Raw genomic sequence first — 26,939 nt, 5'->3', positions numbered from 1 at the left:
ACATTCCCAATTTTGTCTCCTTTTTTTTTTTTTTTAGCTTTTAACAGTAAAACAAGCACCTGGAATACTTAAATTATATTAGTTCTCCATTCTGCTGTTTTTTTTCACACTTGATGTGGGTCAGGCCTTATTTGATGGCTTGTTTATAGATGACCATAATGACCATAATGACAATTAGGTCTTAAGGACCTAATTGTGATTTTAAGCAAGCCACAACATAATAGCCACTCAAAATACATGCCCAAGTGGCTGCCTTGAAAGATCTTTCTCTCTAGGCCAGCACTCCTATGCTTATGTTCAATCCTTTGAAAATGGGGTTGGGGAGCAGGTATCATTTGCATGAAGCCACTATATATATAGGCATACCTTGGATATATTGCAGGATTGATTTCAGACCAATTCAGATAAAGTGAATATCGCAATAAAAAAGTCACACAAATTTTTTGATTTCCCGGTGCAGTATAAAAGTTATATTTACACTATACTGTAGGCTATGAAGTGTGCTATAGCATTATGTCTAAAAAAAACAATGTACATACCCTAATTAAAAAATACTTTGTTTCTAAAATATGCTAACCATCATCTGAGCCTTCAGCGAGTCATAACTTTTTTGCTTGTGGAGGGTCTGGTGAAAAACGCAGTATCTGTGAAGCCCAATAAAATAAAGCACAATAAAATGAGGTATGCCTGTACTTGAAATAGGAAAGAAAGAAGCCTCTTTTAACTCCTCTTCCAAGTGTACATTTAGTAGAGAAGACCTTACTAGGTTACCTTGGATGAAAAAGAGGCCCTAGCCCTGATTGAGAGGAAGAGATTCTGAGATTTCAGATGTGGGCATTTCTTAGAGAAAGAGCAGCACAGTTGAAATCATTCCTAGTTGGGATGCTGTGATAAGGGAACACCTCAACAACACCAACAGCAACAAGGAGAGGATGCAGGAGTATCCTCACTGCTCTTTAGTATTTTCCCCAAAGTGTCTTAAGGACTTGAGAGCAACTTTTAACTGAAAAGTAGATGTATTGCAGTTAGGGATATGCCTTCATCAAATCTATAATTTTACTATATACCCGTTGAGCAGCGTCGAGGCCCCAGATGAAATCAAAGTGGTTCCAATCTGGCAATAGTTTGAAGTAACGGAGATTCCTGATTTGGAGAAGTGTCCTGGCCACATCCTGGACTGTTACTAGGACATCATGTCCACCAGCCCAAATAGCAGTAGGCACTTTCATGGCAGTCAAGTCATATAGTGGGGGACGACTCTATGGAAGAGAAAGAAAGGGCATTCATGAGAGGAAGTTCCTCATAGCAACAACTAAATTCAAATAAGTAGAGAGGCTGCCAAATGGATACCTATAATGACCATAGCTCTGTTAGGCAACGAGGGAAATAGGAAGAAAGCACACAATGGTCCCTATCTTCAAGGAGTTTGTGAGGAGCAAGGCAAGATGGCTAAACAAACATTTGTATACAAAGTAGGGTATGTTAAATGCCATAAAACACTCCCAAAATACAATGGAAGTGAAGACAAAGAAGAAATTATTTCCAACTTGGGGCTTCGCATGAAAAGGAGTCATTTGAAATGACTCTTGAGGTATAGTTGGATTTTGACAGACAGAGATGAGGGTAGGCGGGCTTCTCAGCAGGCAGGAAGAGCTGTGTATGCCATGGAATTGCAAGCTCTCCCGTGCACCCAAAGAACAAAATATGGGAGGGAATACAATAGAAAATAAGATTGGAGACAAACAGTTAAGGTCTGAATGCCAGGCTAAGGTATTTGACATCTTTCAGAAGTTTCAGGGACAAGGCAAGGTCATTTCTCAGAGCTCTGTCTTAGGATGACTGAATGGGCATCAGTTTATGGGGCGACTTGAGAATGGTGTTCCTTGGAGGTCTTGAAAAAATCTAGACAAGCAATATAGATGTCCATGGAAGGGGATAACTGAAGCGATGGGGATAGCTAAATTCTCCAAAAAAGGGAGAGAGTTGTGAAGAATCTTGGGAGAATGCTGACAATTTGAGGGTGGTGGTAGAAGGAGAACAGCTACAGTCGAGAACAAAAAGAGCAATCAAAAAGGAAGGAAAAAAACCAGAGATCATTGCATTAAGGAAGTCCAAGTTAGAGGAGTGAGTTAAAAGGAGACTGTGGTAACTAGCTAACATATTTCTGAAGGTGAGAATAGGCAATTGAATTCGGCAATTAAAAGCCACTGGTGATTTTAAATAGAATAGCTATAATAGAAAGATGAAGACCAAAACTATATTTTCCAGAGTTCAGGAGTGAGTGGAAGAGGGGAAGAAGGATACTCAGCCCTTTTAAATATTAAAAAATGTTAATAAAAACAGAATGATAGATCATGATTTGATAGACTTTATGGGTTGAGGGAAGGTTTTTTTGCTTTTTGTAAGAGACAGGAGCTCATTTAAGATAATAAAAGGAGCCAGAGGGAAGAGGAGATGAGAAGAGATGGGGTCAAAGACACAAGACCAGGCTAACTTGGAAAATCAGAGGACCTTCATTTTCTGAGAGAGAAAGGAAGGAGAGAATCAAAAGGACAGAGACATTTTAAGGTAGATAAGAGGGAAGTTAAGAAATTTCATTCATGCAACAAATAAGTATTAAGGGCCCATTAAAGCCAAGTACTCTTCCAGGTCAGAAAATATAGGTGAACAAAACAGAAGAGATCCCTACCCTTCCGGTGCTTATATGGGTTCATCCCCTTATTCTCGATAAAACACAAAGTGAGAATAGAGATTGTGCTGGGAACTTAAGGAGAGGGCAAACTGTTAGGACTAGAATGTAATAAAATTATCTTCAAAATATTTAAAATCACAAACAAACAAAACAGAATTGGCCTGGAGCTGAGTAGGACCAGTGAACCATGATAAATTCTAAGGACATTTACGCTCTCACATACATGTCATCACAATGTACACTTAATCTTACAGTTTTTTCTGTCAGTTATACCTCAATAAAGCTGGAAAAAAAAAACTTGATTATAATGGTCTTAAGTGTGTGTTTGATTTTTTTGTTTCATTTTCCTGTAAATGTAAACAATATATAAATATACTCATTAAAAATAATGGAAGAAAAGAGAAGTATGTAAAATCCAAAATGAGAGCCCCCTTTCTTCCTTCATGCCCGTCTACTTCCCTCCTCCTTTCTTCCCCTCTCGAAGATAACCACTTTAACATTTGCTGTTTAGAAGAGGACGAGAAAAAAATAAACAACAAATCTCTATTCTAGTTGCTGTATGTGGGATGCGGCCTCAGCACGGCCGGACAAGCGGTGCGTCGGTGCGCGCCCTGGATCCCAACCCTGGCCTCCAGTAGCGGAGCGCGGGCACTTAACCGCTAAGCCACGGGGCCGGCCCTAAAATTAGATATTTTTTAAAAAGCTCTTTCAGTGTGAATGCCACCAATTTCCAGGTAGGATTACCCTGATTTTCAAATAATTTTTTATTATAATTTCTCAAAACCACCCTTCTCAGGTCATTCTGAGTAGCTCACCTGATTGTAGTGATGCATGTTCGTGGCTTCACTTCCCCAGTCATAAGCTCTGAATTCATCAGATCGGTAAAGCTGAAATAAATGTTTTTTAGGAAAAGTATATTCAGAGTAAGAATCATCATTGCTAACAGCAAATCTTAGAAAAACACTGTACACTGGGGAGAAAATAAGGCTTTTGGATCCACCTGAAGTATATAAATACATTTTTGCCACTATGAAAAGCATGGTAAACTGGAGGGAAGCAATGGTCTCCTTTGGGTGGAAGGAAGAGCTAACGGAAAACCCACACTCATTAGGGGAAGTCAAATCTCAGATGCTTCTCTCTCTGGGAAAGACTCAGCTCTCTTGAGGCTTTCCCAATTTACCTCTTGCTTCATCTCAAAGCCTATTTTACAAGCTCTGACTTAAGATGGCGCTCATTTATGTTGCCTACTTGGTCTGCATCATACTTTGTCCTTTCTCTTAAAATCCAGGGAAATCAAAGCATAAAGATGGTGACAAGGACAAAATGGAAGCCAGCTGCTAAGTTTCTTAGAGAAGGCCTGTTAACTCTGTCCTTTCATATATAATGAAAGCCAGGATTGGAGTGGTTTTCCATGACAAAGACACTACCTGCTTTATGTGCAGGATGTTCTGTACTGACGATCCAGTGGGAGCATGTGACATGTACACATCCATTCGACTCTGAAGGGAAATAAAACACGTTACAGCAATAATCTCCCGATGAAATAAATTATGCCTTTCAGAAGCAGAGAACAATTATGCTAAGCATTAATAAACAAATGTTGGGGTGTTGAAAATGGTGGGACAGAATCATCTAGATTAATAGAAATTCACATCAGACACTTGCATGTGAGTGAACTGACTAGTTGCATGGGTTGCTTCAGAGCAAACCTGAACCAGCTCTGAAGCTGTGGGATAACTTGCTTATTTTGAAGTAGAAGAAGCAACAATGGACATCATGGAGCAAAGCAACTGGGAAAGGTGCTATTGCAAGTGGGGGTGGGGGTTGGGGGTGAGTGCACGTGCACGGACGTGCACTGTCACAGATCAGGAGATCAGAAAACCTGAATTTCAGGCCCTAACTTTGCTAATTATAAGCTTTGTGACTTTGAGCAAGTTATTTAACATCGCTGAGTTTCTGTTTTTTCGTCTATTAAATGAACCTACTAAAAATCATACTACCAACTTGCTGGGCTCTTGTGAGGACAAAATAAAATATTGCAAGAGAAAAGCTGAAAACCAATGACTTCCATATGCACTGTACTTCAATCTTTGTAAACATTACAGAGATGAAAAATTATAGGGATACTGCAGCAGTCATACTTCTGTCTCAGAATATAATGAAACTAATCAAGGAAATTACTAACAATCTTTACTTTTGAATAAGCAGGCTTTGAACAATGGTGCCTCATGGTTTTCAGTCTAACACAACTTAGCCTCTTAAAGAACAGGGGTGGGGTGGGCTGGTGGAGTAAATTATCTTGGGACTACCTTCACTATAACAGTCGTATAGGCTGCCATTTGGAATAGCAGAGATAACTATTCAGCCACACTAGTCTGCAAATGTAAATTCCTCCTCCTCCTCATTGAATTCTCAATAACAGGAAACAAAGAGTTGATAAAACAGGACTGCTGCTTCTTCATAGTAAAGGGATTCCATCTCTATTCCATTCTGTCTTGTATTTTTCAGGGTAAGTGGTGAGTTTTATTTGAGGCCAAAGTGAGGTCAACAAGCAAAGGCACACACGAAATGAGTTAAATGCTTGTATGTGCTTCTCATCTTTTCTCGGATTTTATTTTTGAATGCACTGTATTAATTGTAAATTCAAATTAACTGTAGTTAAGTGGTGGCTGATTACGAACACTTGAAACTACCACTCATTGTGGAACATCAATTCTTCTAAGTTTGACCAGGGATGGAAGGATGAAGTTGTCTTTTCCCTTCCTCAGTCCTCACATTCATGGTCTATTCAATACCTAATCTTCTAGCATAGCAAATCCTCACCTTTCAGCATTTAGAATATCACATGAATTTACGCAGTATAATTGATTCATCAAAATGAATCAAAGGAAAGCTGTAAGTCCTTAAAACATCAAATGGTCTCATAATCATTATACATACCACATTCATATTTTTCTTGTTGGATCCACCCCATAAGGACATAAACTCGTTACATATCACCCAGAGTATTTTATTGTTGCAGATTTTTGTAGAAGGTACCTTCCTTGTCTTAGCTTCTAAAAACAAACCTTTGGTACCAAACATACCCTGTAAAAATAAAAAATAATTATCTTTTGAAGAACCATTTTCTGACTTCTTGACATTCCCTTCATCCCAGGAGTGAGGATTCTTGGGGATATATTTGTATTTGTGTTTGCTATTTTGGTCAAATAATTCAGGAAAAGTTATTAATTATGAATCCAGCTCTACCCAGGGAAGATCGTCAAACATAATTTACAAAGAGATTGCAGTAAGGACCCTCAACCCCAAATTATCTCCTCCATCGTGAAGCTACCCTGTATTCTGTCCAGTCATTGATGTCCAATATTTCTTATTTCTCATTAATTGGAAAGAAAAATAGAACAGTTTCTCCATAAGGTCAAATATTTCCTTGAGTGGGAAGAAAAAGCAGAGTCTTCTCTAGTATTCATGTACACATCATCTTTCTAGTAGTGTGCCAGATTATCCAGCTCTGAAGCTGAAAATTAGAGAATGGTGTACTAAAAGGAGGGTGCCACTCGACAGACAAAAATTTATGATGTCATGGAAGGCAGCATGGTTAAAACTTCTAGGACTTGGGAAAGTAAGCTTGGGAGGGGGTCTCTGGTGGGAAGCCTGGAGCTTCTGGGGGCAACAGATGTTATGAAATAATGGGAAGGGTTGGGAATGGGACTTAAAGTGTTAGGAAACTTGACAGTAGGAGATATAAAACTGAGATAACCAGGACCAGTATTTGTCTTGGACGCAACCTATGTAGGCAGAGCAATACATATGCAAAACTGGTGTATTTAGAGATAGATGTGTCCATCTCTGAATTTAACTTAGCTGGTTTGTCTGCTCAACTTTGCCCAAATACAGAACACATTTAAAACTAACTGATGTCAAACACCTTGAAGCAGAACTGGCAACCACATAAAAGGAAAGTTATATCATTTGAGCTTACAGTAAACAATACAATAAAACCAGAATCAAAGCAATCATTAGGCCCTACAGAAATTCTTCCTTGTGTTAGGTCACAGATATACATATATATACTCTTTTCATTTGCACCACTCCACGCCAAACCAGGGCTTCATCTTGGATATGAATTACTGTGATACCCTAATCACAGTAGGTGATTGGGATCTCCTTGACTTCATTTTGGCTCAAATACATTTTATCCTTCACCCCAAATTTAAAGGGCAATCTTGGTAAAATACTATGTTCATTGTGGCAGTGAAATTTTTAGAGAAACAAAAAGCAAAGTGGGGAAAAAAACCCTTTCATTGGATAAAATCCCGAACCCACAATTGGCAATAAAATTACTTTTCCAACCCTTGGAAAACAATCAATAAATATTTGAATGAATAAGTGAGCTGTAACACATTTAGGCTTTAGAATCTTAGCTTTAGTAAATTAGAACAAGCTCCCACATGGGAAGCGGTATATTATTCAAGCTTACCTAACATCAAAATCAAGGATGTCAGTAATCAAATGTAACTCAAAAAACTTCTTCCATGTGGACATTGTAATTTCATTGACCTTCCCAGTAGAACAAGAATGGAACCAGGACCTTATACAGGCCTTATACACACATAGAGCTCAGCTCAGCTAGAGATTCTGATATATACTCAGTTCTGCTAATGACTGAGTGTAATAAAGTGTATATGGGAACCGTAGACAATGTGGTACACTCACAATGCACATGGGCACACACACATGCAAGCACACGGTTGCAGAATTTGGCTTCTACAGATTTCATCTAAATTTCCCTTTTACTTCATAATAGATTTTAAAATAATAAGGATCTATGATCCAAAATGAGATCCTCAGATACATTTTGGTGAAAGGAGGAGCCTACCTTGATTATGGAATTTGGAAGTAGGAAAAAACTGGTAAAAATGCCCGTGGGATATTTGAATGAGATCACAGGACCCAAGGCGAAATTCATTTTGATTCTTTGTGCCAGTTCAGGCATGGTGGAAAAGGCTACAAACCCTGAGAGAACAGGAGACAAGACAATCTTGTAAAAATTAGAAATACTTAGGCATTGATTCTACTAACAGAAGTGGGACTCTTCATTTTAATCCTTCTGTTGCAATGATCTAGGGGATGAACTTGGAAACTCTTTTGAGCTGTTCTGCAAAGATAATCTGCCTTCGGTCCTCTCTACTCTCAAGTCTCCATTTTCCCCTTATTCTGGACAATTTAACTTGGTTGGGGGAATTGACGGATAAGCAGCTGAATCAATTACTGCTCATCGAACTGTGGACAACCTCACTTGCCAATCATGGGGTAAACGCTGGCAATGTTGTCATTTTACCCCCAACTCTGAGATTCCAGAATCAGTCAAAGAGCCTCCAGAAGTAAATAACTAGTTCATGGGAGGTAAACCAATCGGTTCTTTCTGCAGTATCATCCAGTCATTCCACGGTTTTTCTTTCTCATAACGGAATGAGATTTCATTGCTCCCAGTGCTTCACTGGATGCTTACCAATTCTTCAGAATCTTCCCAAGAGGGAAAGAGCTTTCCCCTGGTCCACTGTGGTCTCAGTAAGGACCAGGTGTCTCCATTTGCTCTGATCTTTCAGCAAAAGTATTGCACCCATTTCTAGCCCTGTGACGATGAGGGTGGAGATCAGCAGCACACAGGCTATGTGGTGTATCTGTGTGTTTTGGTTCCCCAAGGTGCCTTCCTGGGCCCCCTCCACTGTGTGTGCGTGTGTGTGCGCGCGCGTGCGCGCGCGCTCGCGCGCTTAGCCATAGCAGAGGGTTTTTTTTTTTTTTTTGCTGAAATTCTTGTTGAAACATTGAAACCGTCTTGGCCAGAAAGAGAAGAACTGACTTGGTATTAACATAATACTTCCCCCAGAAAGTGTCTGGAAATGCATGGAGGTGAGTTTTTTAGTAACCATACTGAGTGCAGAGTCCTGTTGTCATTTAGCGGGCTGGGGCCTGAACTGCTAGAGGCCATGCAAAGATTGGGTCCCTCCTACATGACAAAAATTGCTCTGCCCAAAATGCAAATAGTGCTCACTGAAAAATTTCATGCCCTAATGCAACACAGAACACTGATTATCAAATTTTCTACGTTTTTTTGCAGATCAGATATAAGAGTGTATCTAAGTCCTACTCACTTCTCTTGACCTTAATCGTCATTCCTTCTCGTTACAGTTTCTCCACAGTACCCAAGCACCCCGTTAGTGAAATCAAACTGACCTGGTTTGAATCTGCATTCTGTCTCTTATGTGCTAAGAGACTTTGAGCAATCCACTTAATTTCTTTGAACTTCTGTTTTCTCTTTCATGAGATGGAAATAATAGTGGTAGGATTGTTCCAAAGCTTAGAGAGAGGTATTGTGGGAAAGGTCCTGAACATAGGGTCATAAACATGGTAAATGCTCAATAAGTGTTAGCTGTGATATTATAATTATTTGTCTGTTAGTGGCAGTTTTTTGGAGGAGTCTCCTCTTAGTTCTTTGATGTTCTTTTAGAATATGCTTTCCGGTGCTCACTGCCTGTTCCAAACTTGTCAGCTGCCTATCAGTACAGAGCACTGATAAATACATACTTGCTGTTGATAATGAGACCACAGTAAGAATATTTAGTGTCTTGTACTGTTTCACCCAAACTAAAATATTGCATTTTCACATAACTAATCTCTTAAAATAGGAAATTTTCGTGGAAGATCACTAACGGATTCACATTTTTAAAGGTAGGGATTTCTGTAAATTTTTATTTGGAGCTAGATTATTAATTTCTTTCCAAAAGATCTAGGAAATAATTAAGAAGTACATTTTAAAAGAGCGGGGTCTTAGACTTTTAAAAATATTTCTACACAGTGTATACATTTAATTGCTATTCCATAAATATTAAATCACATGCTGAATAGATAAGCCCAGTTGGTGTATTATAGGAAGCTTTTGTATTTCAACTCCAAAAAAGTGATCATATCTTTTCAATTTGTTCAAATATAAGTATAAGCCCCTCTCTTTTATTTTTTTTAAACCCTGCGTAGGTTGTGAGGAAAGAACGCTTGATGCATACTTATCACTCTTCAGGGATATTTCGTGGCATTAGGCTTTACTTTTTCAGCTCAGAGGGGATCTAGAAACTTACTTTTTGGAAATGCTTCTTTGGATTTGGGGCACATGATATGCTTGGGAAATTACATCACCCTTACAAATGTGCTGTTGTGACCAGAAACGGAGGGCAGATTTGCACTACATACTGACAGTCTCTGGAATTCAGGTTCACAGCCACTTGGGGCACTAGGGGTTATGTGCCTAGCAGAGGACAGAGAATTAAGGGCATTATCAATAGCAGTTACTCAGTCTGAATTTAAAGGTGAACTCTTGTAAGACTCTGACCCTTGTAAAACGTTGAGCCTAGTAAACATACCTATCGTAGTGCCAAGTGAATGTCCAACGAAATACAACTTCTCCTGACCAGTTTTGTTTACAATGAAGTCTATTATTCCTGGGAGATCATACTTGGCCATTTCATCAAAACTGCAAAATAAAACAGGGGCTTATAAACACTTAGTTTAAAACTAAGTTTGAAACTCAGAACATTTGCCCACTTATTTTTTACACACAGAATTCTGTGCTGTCCATTTATTTGATGTGTATTTCATTATTTATCCAATTACACGTATCCTATTGTAGTGTTTTTTTAAGTTGCAGTAACATTGGTTTATAACATTGTATAAATTTCAGGTGTACATCATTATCCTCCTCTTGCTGCATGGATTACATCATGTTCTCATGTTCACCATACAAATACTAATTACAATCCATCACCACACACATGTGCCTAATTATCCTTTTCATCCCCCTCCCTCCTCCTATTGTAGTTTTTGTTGCATTTATATATGTGTTACTTTCTAGTAACAGGAATGATTTCAAGACTTGTGCACCCCATCTAAATTTCAGTCCTATCATTCCTCCTCTTCATTCCTTTCCTTTGTGTTTCTTTTGCTGCCCTTTCCCCGTCTGGTTTGCCTGACTCTACTTCAGACTCTCCCAGGGGACGTCAAGACTCTTAGGACCATTTAATATCCAGCTTTGGAAACAGAACTGGTTGTAAATCATGATTCAGTAACTTTCTTTAAGTTGCTTAAATGCTCTGAGTTAAGTTTCCTCATCTCTGAAATTAACATGATAGTGCCTGCTATAAAGCAGGGCTGCTGTAGGGGTTGGATAATATTAAGGGAATGATTCTGGTTGCTAGTAGGCCCTGAATCAGATGTTGCTATCATCAATAGTTCTGTCCATAAGAGATATAATCAATATATACCAAAATCCTATAGTACCAGTTCAGCCAACATGAATACAAGAGAACAAAAAGGCCTAGTCAACATATAGTTGACTCAGGTATACCTTGAGCTAGAGGCCTGTTTGTTAAAAGAACATGTGAGGAAATCTCTAGACTGGTACTCCCAAATATAAGAGAATTGTTGTGATGCCTTCAAGTAAACGAGCTCCAAGCTCCCAGCCAAAGACCGAGGACACAAAATATTTCCTGATGCTTGCCCCTGCCCAAAACCTCTAACCCTAGCAATCTATTCCACCCTTCCTCTCCTCTGAACTTGTCAGTGAGGACTGAATATTTCCTGATACGATTCTGTTCCAGCACCAGGCTTGCAAACCTACAGGGAGCTTAGGCTGAGAAAGGATGTCCATTGCAGGCATCAGCTTATCCTCTGGTGACAGCAGAGAGCACTGTCACCAAAAGAAGCAATCAGCACATCAAAAGATTCACTCCACTGCTCACTAACAAGGTTTGAAAGAGCCCATATGGGAGTTTTTTTGAAAATGGTGTTTTATATTGTCTCAGCCACAGTTTCTCTAAGTAAAATATAGTACTTGATACACATCAACTTTGCAAAACTGTCTGCCCAAGAGAAAAGACTTGAAATAGCATCACTAGAATGAACATAAGCTTCTTGAAGGCAGGGACTTAGTTCCCTCTTGAATGCTCAGGGCCTAGAACAGTGCGTATAGTCGGTACTCAATAAACATTGGTTGAATGAGTGCATGCATTGGTCACAGGAATTTCCTGAGCTGTCCCTCGGGACATACTTATAAAGTACAGTATTGGATAGAACTGTATGTTAAAATGATCTTGTCAAAATGATATAATTAGGCTGTGGGAGAATCAGTGCAAATCAAAGCTTCTTGCTATTTCTCCCTTTTGAGATGTTAGTAGAAACTACAAGGAGCTCTATGACTCTAAGTATCACACATTATTATCAATATCATCCACACTATTATATCTAAAGAAATTGTCTCCAACTTTCCTCAGGACTTCTCATAGATACAGTTTACCTAAAGGCCCAGAATTCTTCTTCAGACGCTGAGAGTGTTTTGTGTCTTCTTGACCAAGTGTTCCCTCGACTGTTTCCCATCCATACGTCGTAACCCGCATCTGCTAGAAGAAATCCAAGGCTGCCATTGGCATAATTCTCAAGCCAGGAGGCGTTGTCTGCAAACAGCGCATGCTGCATATACACTACTGGCCGGGGACCTGGAGGGAGGGAGGAACGGGGGAGAGAGAGAGAGAACAAGAGATTAATTTATGATAAATAGAACATCTCAGGAACACGGCAGAAACACACTCACACGCCACTGGAAAAAGCAAAAACCAAAAACAGGATTCACTTTCCCCCTTGTCATTAGTATAGGGCATTATAATCACATAACAAGTTTCTTGATCACATACGTTGTGCCTGATATTATGCTGACTGATTGACACGCATGATCTTATTAAATTCTTACCATAACTCTATAAAGTAGCTACTATTTTGAAGTTCCTCACTTTACAGAGGTGAAAACTGAACCTTAAGGTAGTTAAGTAACTTTCCCAAGGGGTCATCAAGCTACCAAGCTACAGAGCCAGGACTCAAGCCCAGTTCTGTTTCATGCTAAAACGTGTGCTGGTAACTTCTCTGATCTATGTATTCACATTTACACACCTCCTGGGTTTGACTTGCAAAGACATGGAAGTGACCACATTTAATGGAGTCCTATGCCTCTTCCAGGGAGGAAGAGGAGGTGAGTGTAAATGGACAATCACCAGTTCTTCGTCAAGCTTCTAACCAAATCCCCAGCCTCTGCCCATTGGAGAGCATTTGAAAACTATAATTGTAAAAGCAGCTTAACATCCCTCTGCCATCTCTCAAATTCCCGAAGGAAAGAGTATTCAGGGAGCTTGGAAGAACCCGAGTGGAAGGTTCAGAAAAGGCACTATAATTTCATGGTTCGGAGTGCAGGCTCTGGATTCAGGCTGCCTGGATTTGAATCCTGGTTCTGTCACTTGCTATTTGTGTGACATTGAGCCTGTTACATAATCTGCTTTGCCTCAGTTTCATCATCTGTAAAACGATAACTATTATTAGTAGTGACATCATAGCGTTCCTGGGAGGTTTAACTGATTTAAATTAATGTAAAGCTTTTACAACAATACACTTAACAAATGTTTTTTTAAAATTCTAAATCTTCTCCAAATTTTTCCTCTTTAAGCAAAACCTTTCCTGTAAAAGCCTTCTCCTTTTATATTTCATAGCTCCTTTTCCCCCATGCTTGGTGTTGCCAGATTTAGCAAAAAATGAAAACAAAGATTAACCAAAAGACTTAGGATGCCCTATTAAATTTGAATTTTAGATAAACAACAAATAACTTTTTCATGTCAGTATATCCTAAAGTAGGACTTATATGCAAAACTTACTTGTTATTTATCTGAAATTCATTCAGGAAACCTTCCCCATGTCCCACTCCCATTTTTCATTCCAAAACTCTAAATTACAAATTTCTTTCTTAGAGGGAGAAAATGTGTAACACCATGATTTTAGTTGCTTCTGAATGTGGATGCTGGGAGAGATGAAGTAGAATGAACACGGTAAATGATTTGCCACCAAGCCTTTCCAGATATTTTGCGTCCTCTTCTCTCTCCCTCTTCAGAGGCTTTTCAGCTATATTTCCCCTTTTAAAGAGTGTAATTCTTCTGCTTTTGCATTGCTGGCTCCTCATTTTAGGATTCAAGCCTTATTAACACCATGCTCTTTCATTCCACAAACCACCTGTCCCTCAGGTCAAAGCATATGTGAATGTTAAAGTTTTCTTTCCTGGAAAAAGTTTCAGAAATGCCACTGTCATTTAATTTGATTTTTTACCCTACAGAGGGAGGCCTATTGATTCTAGTGGGGGCAGGAGAGACTCTTTGGGGGTACTCCACAGCCAACTCATACAATCCAGCAAATTTCTTTCCAACAGTGTAAAAATCCACTTTCCTGGGATACAGCAATTTTCCACATGAGAGATCAGTAATGAGCTAACAAGACATAGTCTCCGCCTTTGCATGTACAGACTAACAAGCAAGCCTGGTTGTAGCCAGCAAGATCAGTCTTGCCCTTTGTATTTTTAGATTCTTGTCTGTCTTCAGAGAATTGGAAAAGAATGAGACTTCGTATTAATCATTTAAAGAGTATTTGTGTGGTGAACATGATGTAATCTATGCAGAAATAGAAGTATAATGGTGCATACCTGAAATTTATACAATGTTATAAACCAATGTTACCGCAATTAAAAAAAAAAGACTAATCCAGAATTCAAACCAATTTTGATTAATCAGTCACTCTCAATGAATAGCCAGCAGTAAATTTCAGTCATACACAGTCCACTTTCTCAGGAGAGATGCATCTTGTACCTGTGCTCTTAGCATCTCTTCGCCCATGGGGAATTCTGTTGACACTGAGTATGTACCCATCTTGAGTGGTGACTTCATACTCCTCGCTGGGATAGCCATTATAGGTGATGATTTCACTCTGCCCAGTGAAAATACAGGCATAGGTAAACATCTTCTCTGAAGGTTCAAAAGGAACTAGAAAAATGCATCTGATGTGTGCTTATTGGGGTGAATTATCTGAAATCTGTAGCCCCAGGTAACTGTAAAATTAATTTACTACGTAAAATGTCGATAAAAAATAAGTAGAATATTAGAAAATGTCTGCTATTGGCAAACTGTTTTTGGGTGGGGTGGGTGGAGATAATATTTAGCATTGACCCATTCTTCTGACAAAACTCTTTTTTCAAGTTAATTGTCTTTTGGACCCCTCTTGGTTTGAAGATAATAAAACCATAGTCTGGTAGAAGGCAGTCATATATATCATCCAGATCACTTAAAATATAAATTCTTAATGTTCTAAAAATATAAATTTAAAAGGGGAGGTTGTCTATAAAAAATACAATTCCGCTTTTCATTACTAAAAAGTATCATTTATTAAGCCAAAAGAGCAGATCTATCTAGCTTGACTCTTGGACAAATGTTAAAAATCACCTGTTTTATCTGTTTTCTTATTAGATATTTTCTGCTATAACAGAATCTTTAATAATCTCACCACCCATTAATCTGCTCTTTTGATAGTCTTTGGAATTTTCCATGACTTACAATATTCATCCACACTTCAGGATTCACTTCATTTTCCAAATTAAAGAATCCACCAGCATTTAACGTTCCACAAATCAAACAGGTTGTTGTTAAAAACAGCCACATCATGAGAATGCCTGACATAAAACATTTAATAATCACAGCTTAATTTTATACATCAAAGTTGATTAATGAAATGAAAATAACACCCTAATAAAAACTTAACTAACACCCCTAGAAAGCTGAGAATATGGAAAGAAGCAAATACAGTAAGCTGACTATAAATACTATTAATCTATTTTTTCACATAGAAACTGCCTTGACCTTGTCTAGTTCTTAAAATGAAATGAATTTAATCTAGTACAGAGGCTTATTTTTTTGTTTTATTTTAACCAAAGTTTTTCAATTATTTTAAGTCTTTGCTCACTTGTGAGTTGCCAGAATACCTAAAGATTCAGAGGACAAGTTTCCATACCATGGTAAAAGCTAAAAATGGAGTTTTCCTCTAGTCCAGCCCAGCATCCCCCACAACAAACAAGAACAATGAACAATGAAGCTTCAGTCAAACATATAAGCTTTCGATCAGTGTCCAATGACGTGACTATTTCTCTTGTGAACACTCAAAGGCAAATTTTGCACATTTAAATGTGCAAACTCTCTTCCTTGGCATGGCTGAAAACCATATCTCTTCAAACACAGGCCAACATCACCACAGTGTAGAGTGCTCATCGTTTGAGTGCTCCAGTCCAACGGCCTGAGTTAGAAGTCCAGCTTCACCACCAACAAGATTTCTGACCTTGGGCAAGTTATGTAGTAGCTTGTCTCTTGGTTTCCCTTTTGGGGGAATTAAGATAATATGGGAGCCAGGCCCTGTGGTGTAGTGGTTAAGTTTGGTGTGTTCCACTTCAGCAGCCCAGGTTCATAGGTTCAGATCCTGGACATAGACCTAGACCACCCATCAGCCATGCTGTGGCAGTGACCCACATACAAAATAGAGGAGGATTTGCACAGATCTTAGTTCAGGGCAAATCTTCCTCAGCAAAATAATAATAATAATAATAATAATAATAATAATAATAATAATAATAATAATATGTAACCTACCTTATAGGGTTGTAGGGAGGATTAGGTGATATATAAAGCACAAAGCACAGTGTAAGCTCTTTCACTATTTTTCTCAATCTATGAGCAAGAGAGTAATATCAGAGAGCCTTTACTGTAACTAATTAATGACTGACTTCTAGAAATTCAGAATTTACTTTTAAAGTTAAAGAGCTTTTCATATATTTGCTATCTGCTTGAAGGTAATTTTATATTTGTAAATGTTATACAATTTAAAACAGTTCTGAAACTAATAATAGCTAATATCTATTGAGTGCTTATCTTCCACAAGGCACTGTTCTAAATGTTTCATGTATTTTATTTAAACCTCAAAGAAACTCCATGAAGTAGGTACTTTTATTATCCTCATTTTATCAATGAAAAAAACAAAAGCTTGAAGAGATTTAAGATCTGCTGTAGGTTACAGAACCAACAGGTGACAGAGCTAGGACAGGAATGCAGGCAGACTCACTGCAGAGCCTACACCTGACTACCACTCCCGACTTGCTTTGTGGTTGTGATAAATCTTGATCTTACCTAGTTAGATGAGCTTCCCCTGCTCCAGAGGCTTCTTATTGATTAGGAACTTCTGAACTTTTGGATGTGACTTCAGACTGAAGAACAAGATATGGTTGCAGTGACAGTTAGAAGCTAGAGAGAGAAGAAACAGGAGGCCTGTGGAAATGAGGAAACTGAGAACTGTGATACACACCTAGGGCAACTTCCCAGCACATCAGGTGCCATGATGCACTTCCAGATTGGGAAATCATGGTCTACATGAAGTCAAATAACCAGTTTGACTGAATCTTTCATGTTTCCACTGAGTGTCTGTCACTGTTGGGAGGGTTCAGCAACATTTTTAAACCAGTGCATCAAATAGGGAAGTACAATGTACTCAGGATCCTAATGGACAACATCAGAGATAGTAATATCTACCTTCTCAATGCCATAGCATTTCTGTGAGCAATGTATGTGAAAGTACTGATGTCAACCATGTAGTGCGTAGGGATGTGATTGTAACTAAATTGAGATAATGAGGCCATCCTGACTCCTGACTCTCGAGGCCAGAAGGGGTTTGGAACCAGCAGAGCGGCAGAGGAAATTGACCCATAGGCCAAAGAGATTCGGCCTGCTGTCTACTTTGGCGTCAACCATTGTAGCAGCAACCATTTAACCACTACCTTAAACAAGGTAGAAACATAGGCCTGAGGAGAATGAAGACAATTTAGCTCTAAATCCCACCTGAAATAATAGATTGTGGAGGCATATATGCATCAATTTTCTATTTCACTTTGTATACCTATAGAACACTAGCAGTGACTGAATTTCTTTCATTTCCCAGCGTGAAGAGGGGTAGGGAAAGCTAAGTTGCTACCTAGCATGATAATTCGAACTTATTCTCAAACCCTTTCAAAAAACAATATTATTCATGTTTGTCCAAATCCTAAGATTTGTTCCACTTAAATTGGAAATTTCATGCCAATTAAACAAATGTGCGGTGAAAGGAAGCACTCAGCTTGCTGGAATAGGTGGAAAGACTATGTACCATTCCATACTCATTCAGTCCTTGATGAAAGACTCAACTATGCTTTGCCCGGATTGACAGTACAATGGCAGAAGTGTGTGGACTTGCCTGGAATCTCTCATGGATTGTGACTTGAAAAATCTCTTCTGAAAGAGCTTCAGCGGACTCTTTGGAGAGTTATAGGAAGCACAATGTTATTATTATTAATGTTGACTTGTTGTCATGACTTCATGTGGCAACAAAGTGAATATAGTTAAACTTTTCAAGCCTTTACAGGTTGTAGACTTGTGCAAATCTCAGAAGAATTTCCACACTATTGCCTTCTCATATTCCTTCTTCAGCTTGGAAGATTATCTGAATAATGTGGGGAATTCTTCCAATTCTTTTGCTTGTACAAATACTAAACCATATCAAATAAAGGAAGCTAAGCTTTTCCACAATATTTTCATCACTCTTCTTATTCAAGCTTGTTATTTTAGTCAGTATCAATACGTTGAAATGAATTAAAATGAAATACATTGAAACATCTTCCTTGGAGCTGTGAAATAAAAAATGACAGCTCCTGCTCTCTAGAAGTTCAAATTCCCCCCCCCCTTTTTTTCCATAAACTAGATGATATTATAACTGGAAAGGGATCTTGGGAAAAATGTAGATTAAGGGGTGACCTTTCAGATGCCCTGTGGTATTTCTGATATCTTAATTCAAGGATCATATTACAGTTTAATATGTTTAATGATAGCTGTCTATTCAAATATCAAGATGGCTGAAAATACATGGTTGAACTTGCTGTCTATCTGTGAAAATGATTGTTCTTTTCCTTCCAATATTCTAATTCAAAATACATTTGCTATTACAATGTCACATTTTTTTTTGTTTGATTGCTTCTTTCTCCTTAAAGAAGAGAATTTGTATTTTTCTTAACACATGACTTTGTATTCAAGTGGCCATAGTCTTCCCTCGAAAACAACTCATAGTTAAAAAGATTAGGTTGTAACCAACAAAACAGAAACTAATGAGAGTTTTGGAAAAAACTGATTGGAAACCTTACACCCTTGAGACAAATTTTGCCCTGGAGTAAAAGACTTTGCACAAATAGAAACACAGAATTTGTCTCTTGCTAACTAGATAATTTATTAATCCATTATGTATCCTAAAATTCAAACAGAACTCAGTAAAGCCATAAGCATGTATTGTGTGTGTGTGTAAAATGATTAATTTGCACACTATTGCTTTGGGAAAGGCATTTTAAACTGCATTTTAAAATTTTATTTCTTTACCCATAAAGCAAAGATAGCAATGTTCAAGATATCTATAAGAATCAATGTTGTTTTTGAGATTACACATTAGAGCGGAGCATGTTCTATTTAGTGTTAGTGTCAATGAATCTCCATTTCAGCTCCACTGTACTACACACATCTTCAAACACAGTATGGATATGATAAAGAGGCAGAAGAGAGAAATGACGAATAAAAAATTCTATCCATCATAACTGACTGAAATGTTGAAAAGAGGCCATAATAAGCAAATTTAACATACACTCATCCCAATCCAAAATGCTCAAGGGAAAGATCACTTACGTTTCAAGAGAAGTTATTACCAAAAGTGCAGGCAGTTGCCCTTGATGTTAACATCCTGGAGTGAGAGGATCAGGACTGTATTGTTGGCAAAGCCCAAAGCTTTGTGAGAATGAAGAACAAGGGCCATGCTGTCGAATAGGAGGAAATTTATACCATCTATTCCTCCAAGCAGGTTTACCTGCCTAACTGCTTACTTAATGGGCAGAGTTTATGTATGGTATTCTCTGCAGCTCATTTTGTATTTCAATTCCTGCAAGAGGTATATTCAAATGCAGATTTTTTTAAAAAAAACACACACACACACACAACACTTAGCCAGAAATTCAAGTTGGATCAAGTTTTAGATACAGTCTCATCAATTTGAGTAGGTAAATAAATGATGATTGGAATGTGCAAAGAGTTAACATTGGCTGTTTTGACATATGCTCCTGTTTCTTTCCCGAGTGAATTTTCTATTGTCTTAAATTACTGTTAAATCAACTTCAAATCGCCCCAGCACCTCTGAAAATGGGTAGATGGCTTTTAGAATTGCAATATCTTGATTTCATCCCTCTCCTAAACACCATCAACATCAAAAATATTTGCTGAGTGAGAGAATAAATAAATGAATGGATGAATCTAGAAGTCCAGAGAACATTGTTTAGTTACTGAGGAATAATAATAATGTTATTATTAATAATACTAGAAAGTTCTAAATTATTTATTATTTACTTTGTGTCAGATGTTGTACTTTGATAGGCTACCAGCTTGGCTATAAGTTCTACTGGATCTCTGCTTTTGAGTATGTTTCAAGACATCATTCTTAACATTGTTTTATAGTACATTTAACTGGAGAAAGTAAATTCATAGGAAAAATCAATCTTGTTTTGTTTTTGTACTAAATTGAAATAAGTCCACCATTATTCATAAATTGCACAGCACACTAAAACAATAAAAAATTGCTATTCAATAGTAGTTTTTCTACTATTGAACCTCCAAATTATTTTTAAACTTGGTGACCACTATGACACAATCTGATATCTTTCACACAATCTATATTCTCTCATTTCTCCATACATTTAAAAAGACTTATAAAAGCAAAATTATTCAAGTTTTTCTACAAATAACCAGATTTCTTAGGAGAGAGTTACCTTACTCTCTTCTCTATACCAGTGCAGTCCAATAGAAAAGTAATATGAACTACATATATAATTTAAATTTTCTTATAGTCACTTTATTTTTTTAATTTTTCCCCCCAAAGCCCCAGTAGATAGTTGTATGTCATAGCTGCACATCCTTCTAGTTGCTGTACGTGGGATGCGGCCTCAGCATCGCCGGAGAAGCAGTGCGTCGGTGCGTGCCCGGGATCCGAACCCCGGCCGCCAGCAGCAGAGCGTGCGCACTTAACCACTAAGCCATGGGGCCGGCCCTAGTCACATTTTTTTAAAGTATAAAAAAGCAGGTGAAATCAATTTTTGTATTATATTCCATTAAACCAATAGATCTAAAATATTATCTCAAAATATTATCAATATTATTATTAATGAGAGATTTTCCATTCTTTTTTTTTTTGCACTAAGTCTTGGAAATCTGATGACAGCATATCTTCATTAGGACTAAACACATTTCAAGTGCTTAATAGTCACATCCAACTAGTGGCTGTGTATTGGAGAGTGCAGCTCTGTATTATCCTTCTTATCCTTGTTTTTTTCCTTTTTCTTTTTTTTTTTTGAAACATTTCTTCAATCAGATTCTTTTTTTTTCATATAGTACTCATCTCAAATAAATACCTTTACATCACATATATATTAGACCTGAATTGAATATCTGCCTACCAAACTTCCTACTACTCGAATCATCAAACATTTCTTCTCAAGTGCTTGGCCTCTGCTCCCCAACTGAGCTTTGAGTCTTATTGTCCAGCAAAAAAGACATGTGCACAAATATTTAGCTACAATCCTTTATCAAAAGCACCATATCCGTCAGTATTCTTGAGCTCAGTAAATCTAGAAAGACAACTTATTACATTGACTTTATTCCAATAACAAATACCAAACTATTACTTAAACTTGTTTTTATGACTTAACATTTACTTATAGAGAAAATGTCATTAAAATGATTACATCATCATTTAAAATCATTTACAAGTTTGACAGTTTCCGGGATCTAACTCTTCTGAGTTAGAAATCTCAGGTATGAAGACAAAGGAAAGTGCTTTTCTTACAGAAGATAGTGACTTCTCAAAATCTCTGATTCTATTAAATTTGGAAGGGAAGAGTATTCTGTTGAGGGTTGGGTAATTCTCCAATGTTGCAGGGCAGGGCTTCATTGAGAGGAATTACACTGGGTAAGATTCAAGTGGATGACTCCCTTAAGCTGCTTCCTTAAAGTGTTGCAGCTGTGGAAAAGTCATTGTAACACACCAGTCAACAGATTTGTCAGATGAATACCAACCAGGTTGGCAGACCTGGCCTTCCTCTTTGCCAACCTGGTTTTGACTTAGAACTTGGGTAGCCTGTTTTACATACTCACCCACATTCCTATTCTGTCATGGTATGACCGATCCCCTGCCCCTGTTGCTGGTTCAGCCACTCCTCTGTAGCTCTGGTGACATAGAGTTTGCTTTAGTCTCTCTGTTTACTTTAAATCTGTATTAAATTCTCACCTTGCCCAGTGTACAGAGCCCCAAGAATTCTCTAACAAGCAGGAGCTTCCCTGACCAAGATAATCTATCCTGGGCTTCCTCATCCATATCTTTAGGGAGACAACAAAGGGAAGTATTAAGAGCTTGACTTTGGATTTGGATAACTCTGGGCTCAAGACATGGATTTGCTTCTAATTCTTAAATATTTGAGCTGAGCTAGTATTTAAGTCTTCTGAGCATCAGTGATCTTCTTTAAAATAGGCTATGCATAGCACCTGTATCGCAGAGATGTGGGCAGGGATAAATAACTTAGGCCACATCTTTGATAAATGCTAAATAAGTTAAAAAGTGTCAAATAATATTAGTTATTTTTATTACTACCCTCATTGGGATAAAATTCCTCATCATATTTTAAACTCAATATAAATCATAAGGGTAAGGACCATGTTTTCCTTGTTTCCCTTTGTAACTTCAGCCTCTAACACATAAGAGGTATAGGGTAAATTTTTTAAATTAATGACTTGTAACTTTGAGGGGTTGTTCAGAAACTAGGGTAAATTTTTTAAATTAATGACTTGTAACTTTGAGGGGTTGTTCAGAAACTCCTTTTGCAGGGATTACAAAGGCACTCTATCACTAAGGAAACTTCTGACTGCAGGTCCTGCACAAAGTAGGCTTATGGTGGAATGGGAAAATGGTTCCATGTTAAAGTTTTCTCCCCTCTGGAAGCTGCCAGTGTTCAGATTCCTAAAAATGTAATACAAAATCAAACCAAAAGTATTAAATTGATATGATTGATGGGAGTGATGGTGATGTACCTTGAGACTCTGAATGAAAAAAAAAATGTGAATTAAAAAATAATATTTTTAGATGTAGCAATAAAAACAAGAAAATCCTATTTGATTAAGAAATGCAATGTTTTGACTTAATTTTAATTAAATTCCATTCAGTTTAAAGCAAACAGTATGGGCAAATTCTGTCAATGAGAATGAGAAAGACGTGTGGGAAGACTTAAGTATACAAAGCATGCTGGAAAGAAAGATGTGCATTTGGTTAAGGAAGAAGAGGCAAATGTAACTGGAAAAGCAGGTGAAGTCAGATTATGGGAAACTCTGAAAGATAAATAGAAGAGTTAGGATTTGATGGAATAAAATGAACAGCAGAGAGTCATGTTAAGTTCTGGTACAGTGGTATTTCATGGTGAAAACACCTTTTAAAGGAGTAATAGGGAAGAGGGATCAGTGGAAAAGCTCATAATTAAGGATTAGGGAGAAAGCAGTAAAGCTTCTGCAGGAAAAAAATGAGTAGCAGAATTACTACATTGGATCATCATTCAGGAAATGTAGTTCTAACCTTATTTTACTCACTAACTCATACACCTTGGGCAGGTCACTTAAACTCTCTGACTCTGCTTACTCATATCAAGTGTTGGTGAGGAAAGAGAAATTTGAACACTTATATGCTGTTGGCAGGAATATAAAATGGTGCAGCTGCTATGGACAGCAGCATGGAGTTTCCTCAAAAAATTAAAAATAGGAGTGACATCAGCATTATGGAGGAGTGAGCTGTTCCCTTAGTCTCTCCCCCCTAAGATAAAATGAAAAGGATGTTCATTAACCAAAAGAGGACATCCAAACAGCACAATAGGATGTCTGAGAGATCCATGCAGCCATATGTCTGAAGGTGAGGGGACTGGATCCCTGGGAAGCAGTGGAAGGAGATAAGCGGATCTCCTCCCCCTCCACAGCAGCAGCGATCTAGGGTGTGGGACCTCACACAGCAGCCAGTATGTGACTCTAAGAGGAGATGGGGGAAAAGGCAGGCCTCCACAGGGAATGCTTTCACTCTCAGAGTTGTTTCCCAGGCCACAGGAATGCTCTACACCTAGGTGGCTCAGACACCATGAGGGAGCCCCCAGCAAGCCCAGCAACCCAGGTGAACTGCCAGTGAGTGCACAGCGGGATTGTGCTGGATCACATGTGCAAAAGAAAGTGCCCCTCCCTCTCCCTCTCACCTGGTGCACCAGCTCAGCCAGGTTGGCCAGGGCAGCAGATCTACACCAGAGCACCTGAGCCTGCATGTGTGAAGCAGTGGTGGCCAGCAGGCAAATGCAGATGGACCCTGTCAGCACAGCTTCTAACAGATGGGCACAACTCCCATCAGACATGGCGGGTTCAGAAAACACAGGTCCTGCACCCCCGAGTGGTGGCAGTGGAAAATGTGACCAGATACTACCACTATGTGCCAGCAAAGCTCCACTCCATCAAACAATGTGAAGAAATGTATCAACACTCCCTAGCAGAAGGAAAATGACGTCTCAAGAAAACAATCCTGAAGTCACAGAAATTGACAATCTAAATGAGAGAGAATTCAAAATAATTATTATAAAGAAACTCAACGAGTTACAAGAAAATACAGAAAGAGAGTTCAATGAACTCAGGAATAAAATTAACAAGCAGAAGGAATTCTTCACAAAAGACATTGAAACTCTAACAATTTAAAAAACCAACAGAGGTTGGCCTGGTGGTGTAGAGGTTAGGTTCCATGCACTCTGCTTTGGTAGCCTGGGTTCGTGGGATCAGATCCCAGGTACAGACCTACACCACTCATCAAGCCATGCTGTGGCAGCAATCCAAATACAAAAAATAGAGGGGGGTTGCCACAGATGTTAGCTCAGGGCCAATGTTCCTCACAAAAACAAAACAAAACAAAACCAGAAATGCTGGAGAAAGGAAGAACACAATGAATGAGATAAAAATCAATCTAGAGTCCTTAAACAGAACTGACATTATGGAGGACAGAATTACTAATTTAGAGGAGAGAATTATAGAAATGCTTCAGGTGGAGGAGGAGAGAGAACTAAGACTAAAAAGAAATGAAGAAATTCTCTGAGAAATATCAGACTCAATTAGGAAATGCAACATAAGGATTATAAGTATTCCAGAAGAAGAAGAGAGGGAGAAAGGAGCAGAAATCTTGTTCAAAGAAATAATAGTTGAGAACTTTCCAAACCTGAGGAAGGAGCTGGAATTACAAGTAAATGAAGCTAATAGAACTCCTAATTACATTAATGCAAAGAGACCTTCTCCAAGGCATATATTAGTAAAACTGGCAACAGTCAATGACAAAGAAAAAATATTAAGGGCAGCAAGGCAGAATAAAATAACCTACAAAAGAACACTTATCAAGCTTTCAGTGGATTTATCAGCAGAAATCTTACAGGAGAGAGTGGAATGATATATTCAAAACAGTGAAAGACCAAAACTTTCAGCCAAGAATACTCTATCCAGTGAAATTATATTTTAGATACAATGGAGAAATAAAAAATTTCCCAGATAAACAAAAGCTGAGGCAGTTCATCACCACAAGATCCCCACCTACAAGAAATGATCATGAAGGCCCTCTTACCTGAAACAAAAAAGAAAAGGTTTACAAAGCCTTGAGCAAGGAGATAAATAGACAGACAAAATCAGAAAATTGCAGCCCTTTATCAGGACAAGTTAGCAAACAATTATAACATTAAAGATAAAAAGAGGGAAAGAATCAAAAATAACTATAAACACTTCATTTTAATCAGAAACTCGCAACACAAAACAGAATAAGTTGTGACAACAATAACTTAGATAAGGAAGAGGTAAGGGATGGAACTTGCTTAGGCTAAGGATATAAGAGGCTATCAGAAAATGGACTGTCTCATCTAGGAAAACTCTTACACAAACCTCATGGTAACCACTAAACAAAAAAATCAGAACAGAGATACAAATGATAAATAAAGAGAAAACTATCATAGAAAATCACCAAACTGAAATGGCAGTCAGAAATACACAGTATAAGAAACAAGGGAAATATAGAACAACCAGTAAACAAGAGATAAAATGGCAGTATTAAGCTCTCACATATCAATAATCACTCTAGGAGCTGGCCCAGTGGCACAGCGGTTAAGTGCGCATGCTCTGCTTTGGTGGCCGAGGGTTCGCAGGTTCCGGATCGCACCAACCCACCGCCGCCTGTGGCGGCGTCGCATATAAGGTACAGGAAGATGGGCACTGATGTTAGCCCAGGGCCAATCTTCTTCAGCAAAACAGAGGAGGATTGGCATCGGATGTTAGCTTAGGGCTGATCTTCCTCACACACACAAAAAATTAATTATAATGTAAATGGATGAATTTTCCAATCAAAAGGCACAGAGTGGCTGGATGGATTAAAAAACAAGACCCAACAATATGCTGCCTCCAGGAAACACATCTCAGCTCTAAAGACAAATACAGGCTCAAAGTGAAGGGATGGAAGATGATACTTCAAGCAAATGGCAAACAAAAGAAAGCTGGTGTTGCCGTACTTAGACAAAGTAGACTTCAAGATAAAACAGGTAATGAGAGACAAACAGGGGCAATATATAATCAAAAAAGGGACACTCCACTAAGAAGACATAACCCTTATAAATATATTTGCAACCAAAATAGGAGCACCCAAGTACATAAAGCAACCATTAACAAACCTAAAAGGAGATATTAACAGAAACACAATAATAGTAGGGGACCTTAACACCCCACTAACATCAATGGATAGATCATCCAGACAGAAGTTCAACAAGGAAATAGTGAATTAAATGAAAAACTAGACCAGACGGACTTAATGGATATATATAGAACACTACATACAAAAATAGCATAATACACATTTTTCTCAAGTGCACATAGAACATTCTGAAAGATAGACCATGTGATGTGAAACAAGGCAAGCTTCAATAAATTTAGGAAGATTGAAATCATATCAAGCATTTTTCCAACCATAATACTATGAAACTAGAAATCAACTACAAGAAAAAACCTGGGAAAGTCACAAATATATGGAACAAAACAAAATGCTACTAAACAACCAATTGATCAATGAAGAAATCAAAGGAGAAATAAAAAAATATCTGGAGACAAATGAAAATGAAAACACATCATACCAACTCTTTTGGGATGCAGCAAAA

At 38.1% G+C, this 26,939-nt stretch overlaps 1 protein-coding gene across 1 annotated transcript; it reads right to left on the bottom strand.

Annotated features, from left to right (window-relative positions):
- Positions 1-563: 563 nt before the first annotated feature.
- Positions 564-15,264, bottom strand: LIPN (lipase family member N). The gene is made up of 9 exons (XM_058542680.1): positions 15,157-15,264; positions 14,416-14,533; positions 12,039-12,237; positions 10,111-10,220; positions 7,572-7,708; positions 5,633-5,779; positions 4,120-4,191; positions 3,508-3,579; positions 564-1,259 (listed from the first exon to the last, which is right to left on the bottom strand). The coding sequence occupies exons 1-9, from the start codon at positions 15,262-15,264 to the stop codon at positions 1,026-1,028; spliced, it is 1,197 nt and encodes a 398-aa protein (XP_058398663.1). The 3' UTR covers positions 564-1,025.
- Positions 15,265-26,939: the final 11,675 nt, after the last annotated feature.

This window comes from Diceros bicornis, chromosome 6, assembly GCF_020826845.1.
Source record: "Diceros bicornis minor isolate mBicDic1 chromosome 6, mDicBic1.mat.cur, whole genome shotgun sequence".
Classification (NCBI taxonomy): Eukaryota; Metazoa; Chordata; class Mammalia; order Perissodactyla; family Rhinocerotidae; genus Diceros; species Diceros bicornis.
The sequence above is the reverse complement of the archived record's forward strand: the minus strand, read 5'-3'. Positions and strand labels throughout refer to the sequence as shown.

What these genes read in the sequence shown, in the direction of transcription:
- LIPN (XM_058542680.1), bottom strand. Translation starts at nt 15,264, where the DNA reads ATGATGTGGCTGTTTTTAACAACAACCTGTTTGATTTGTGGAACGTTA. An exon ending in AAGAGATGCTAAGAGCACAG is followed by an intron (nt 12,238 to 14,415) that starts GTACAAGATGCA and finishes CCCTCCCTCCAG; the next exon opens with GTCCCCGGCCAGTAGTGTAT. An exon ending in TTCCAAATTCCATAATCAAG is followed by an intron (nt 5,780 to 7,571) that starts GTAGGCTCCTCC and finishes TTATTTTTACAG; the next exon opens with GGTATGTTTGGTACCAAAGG.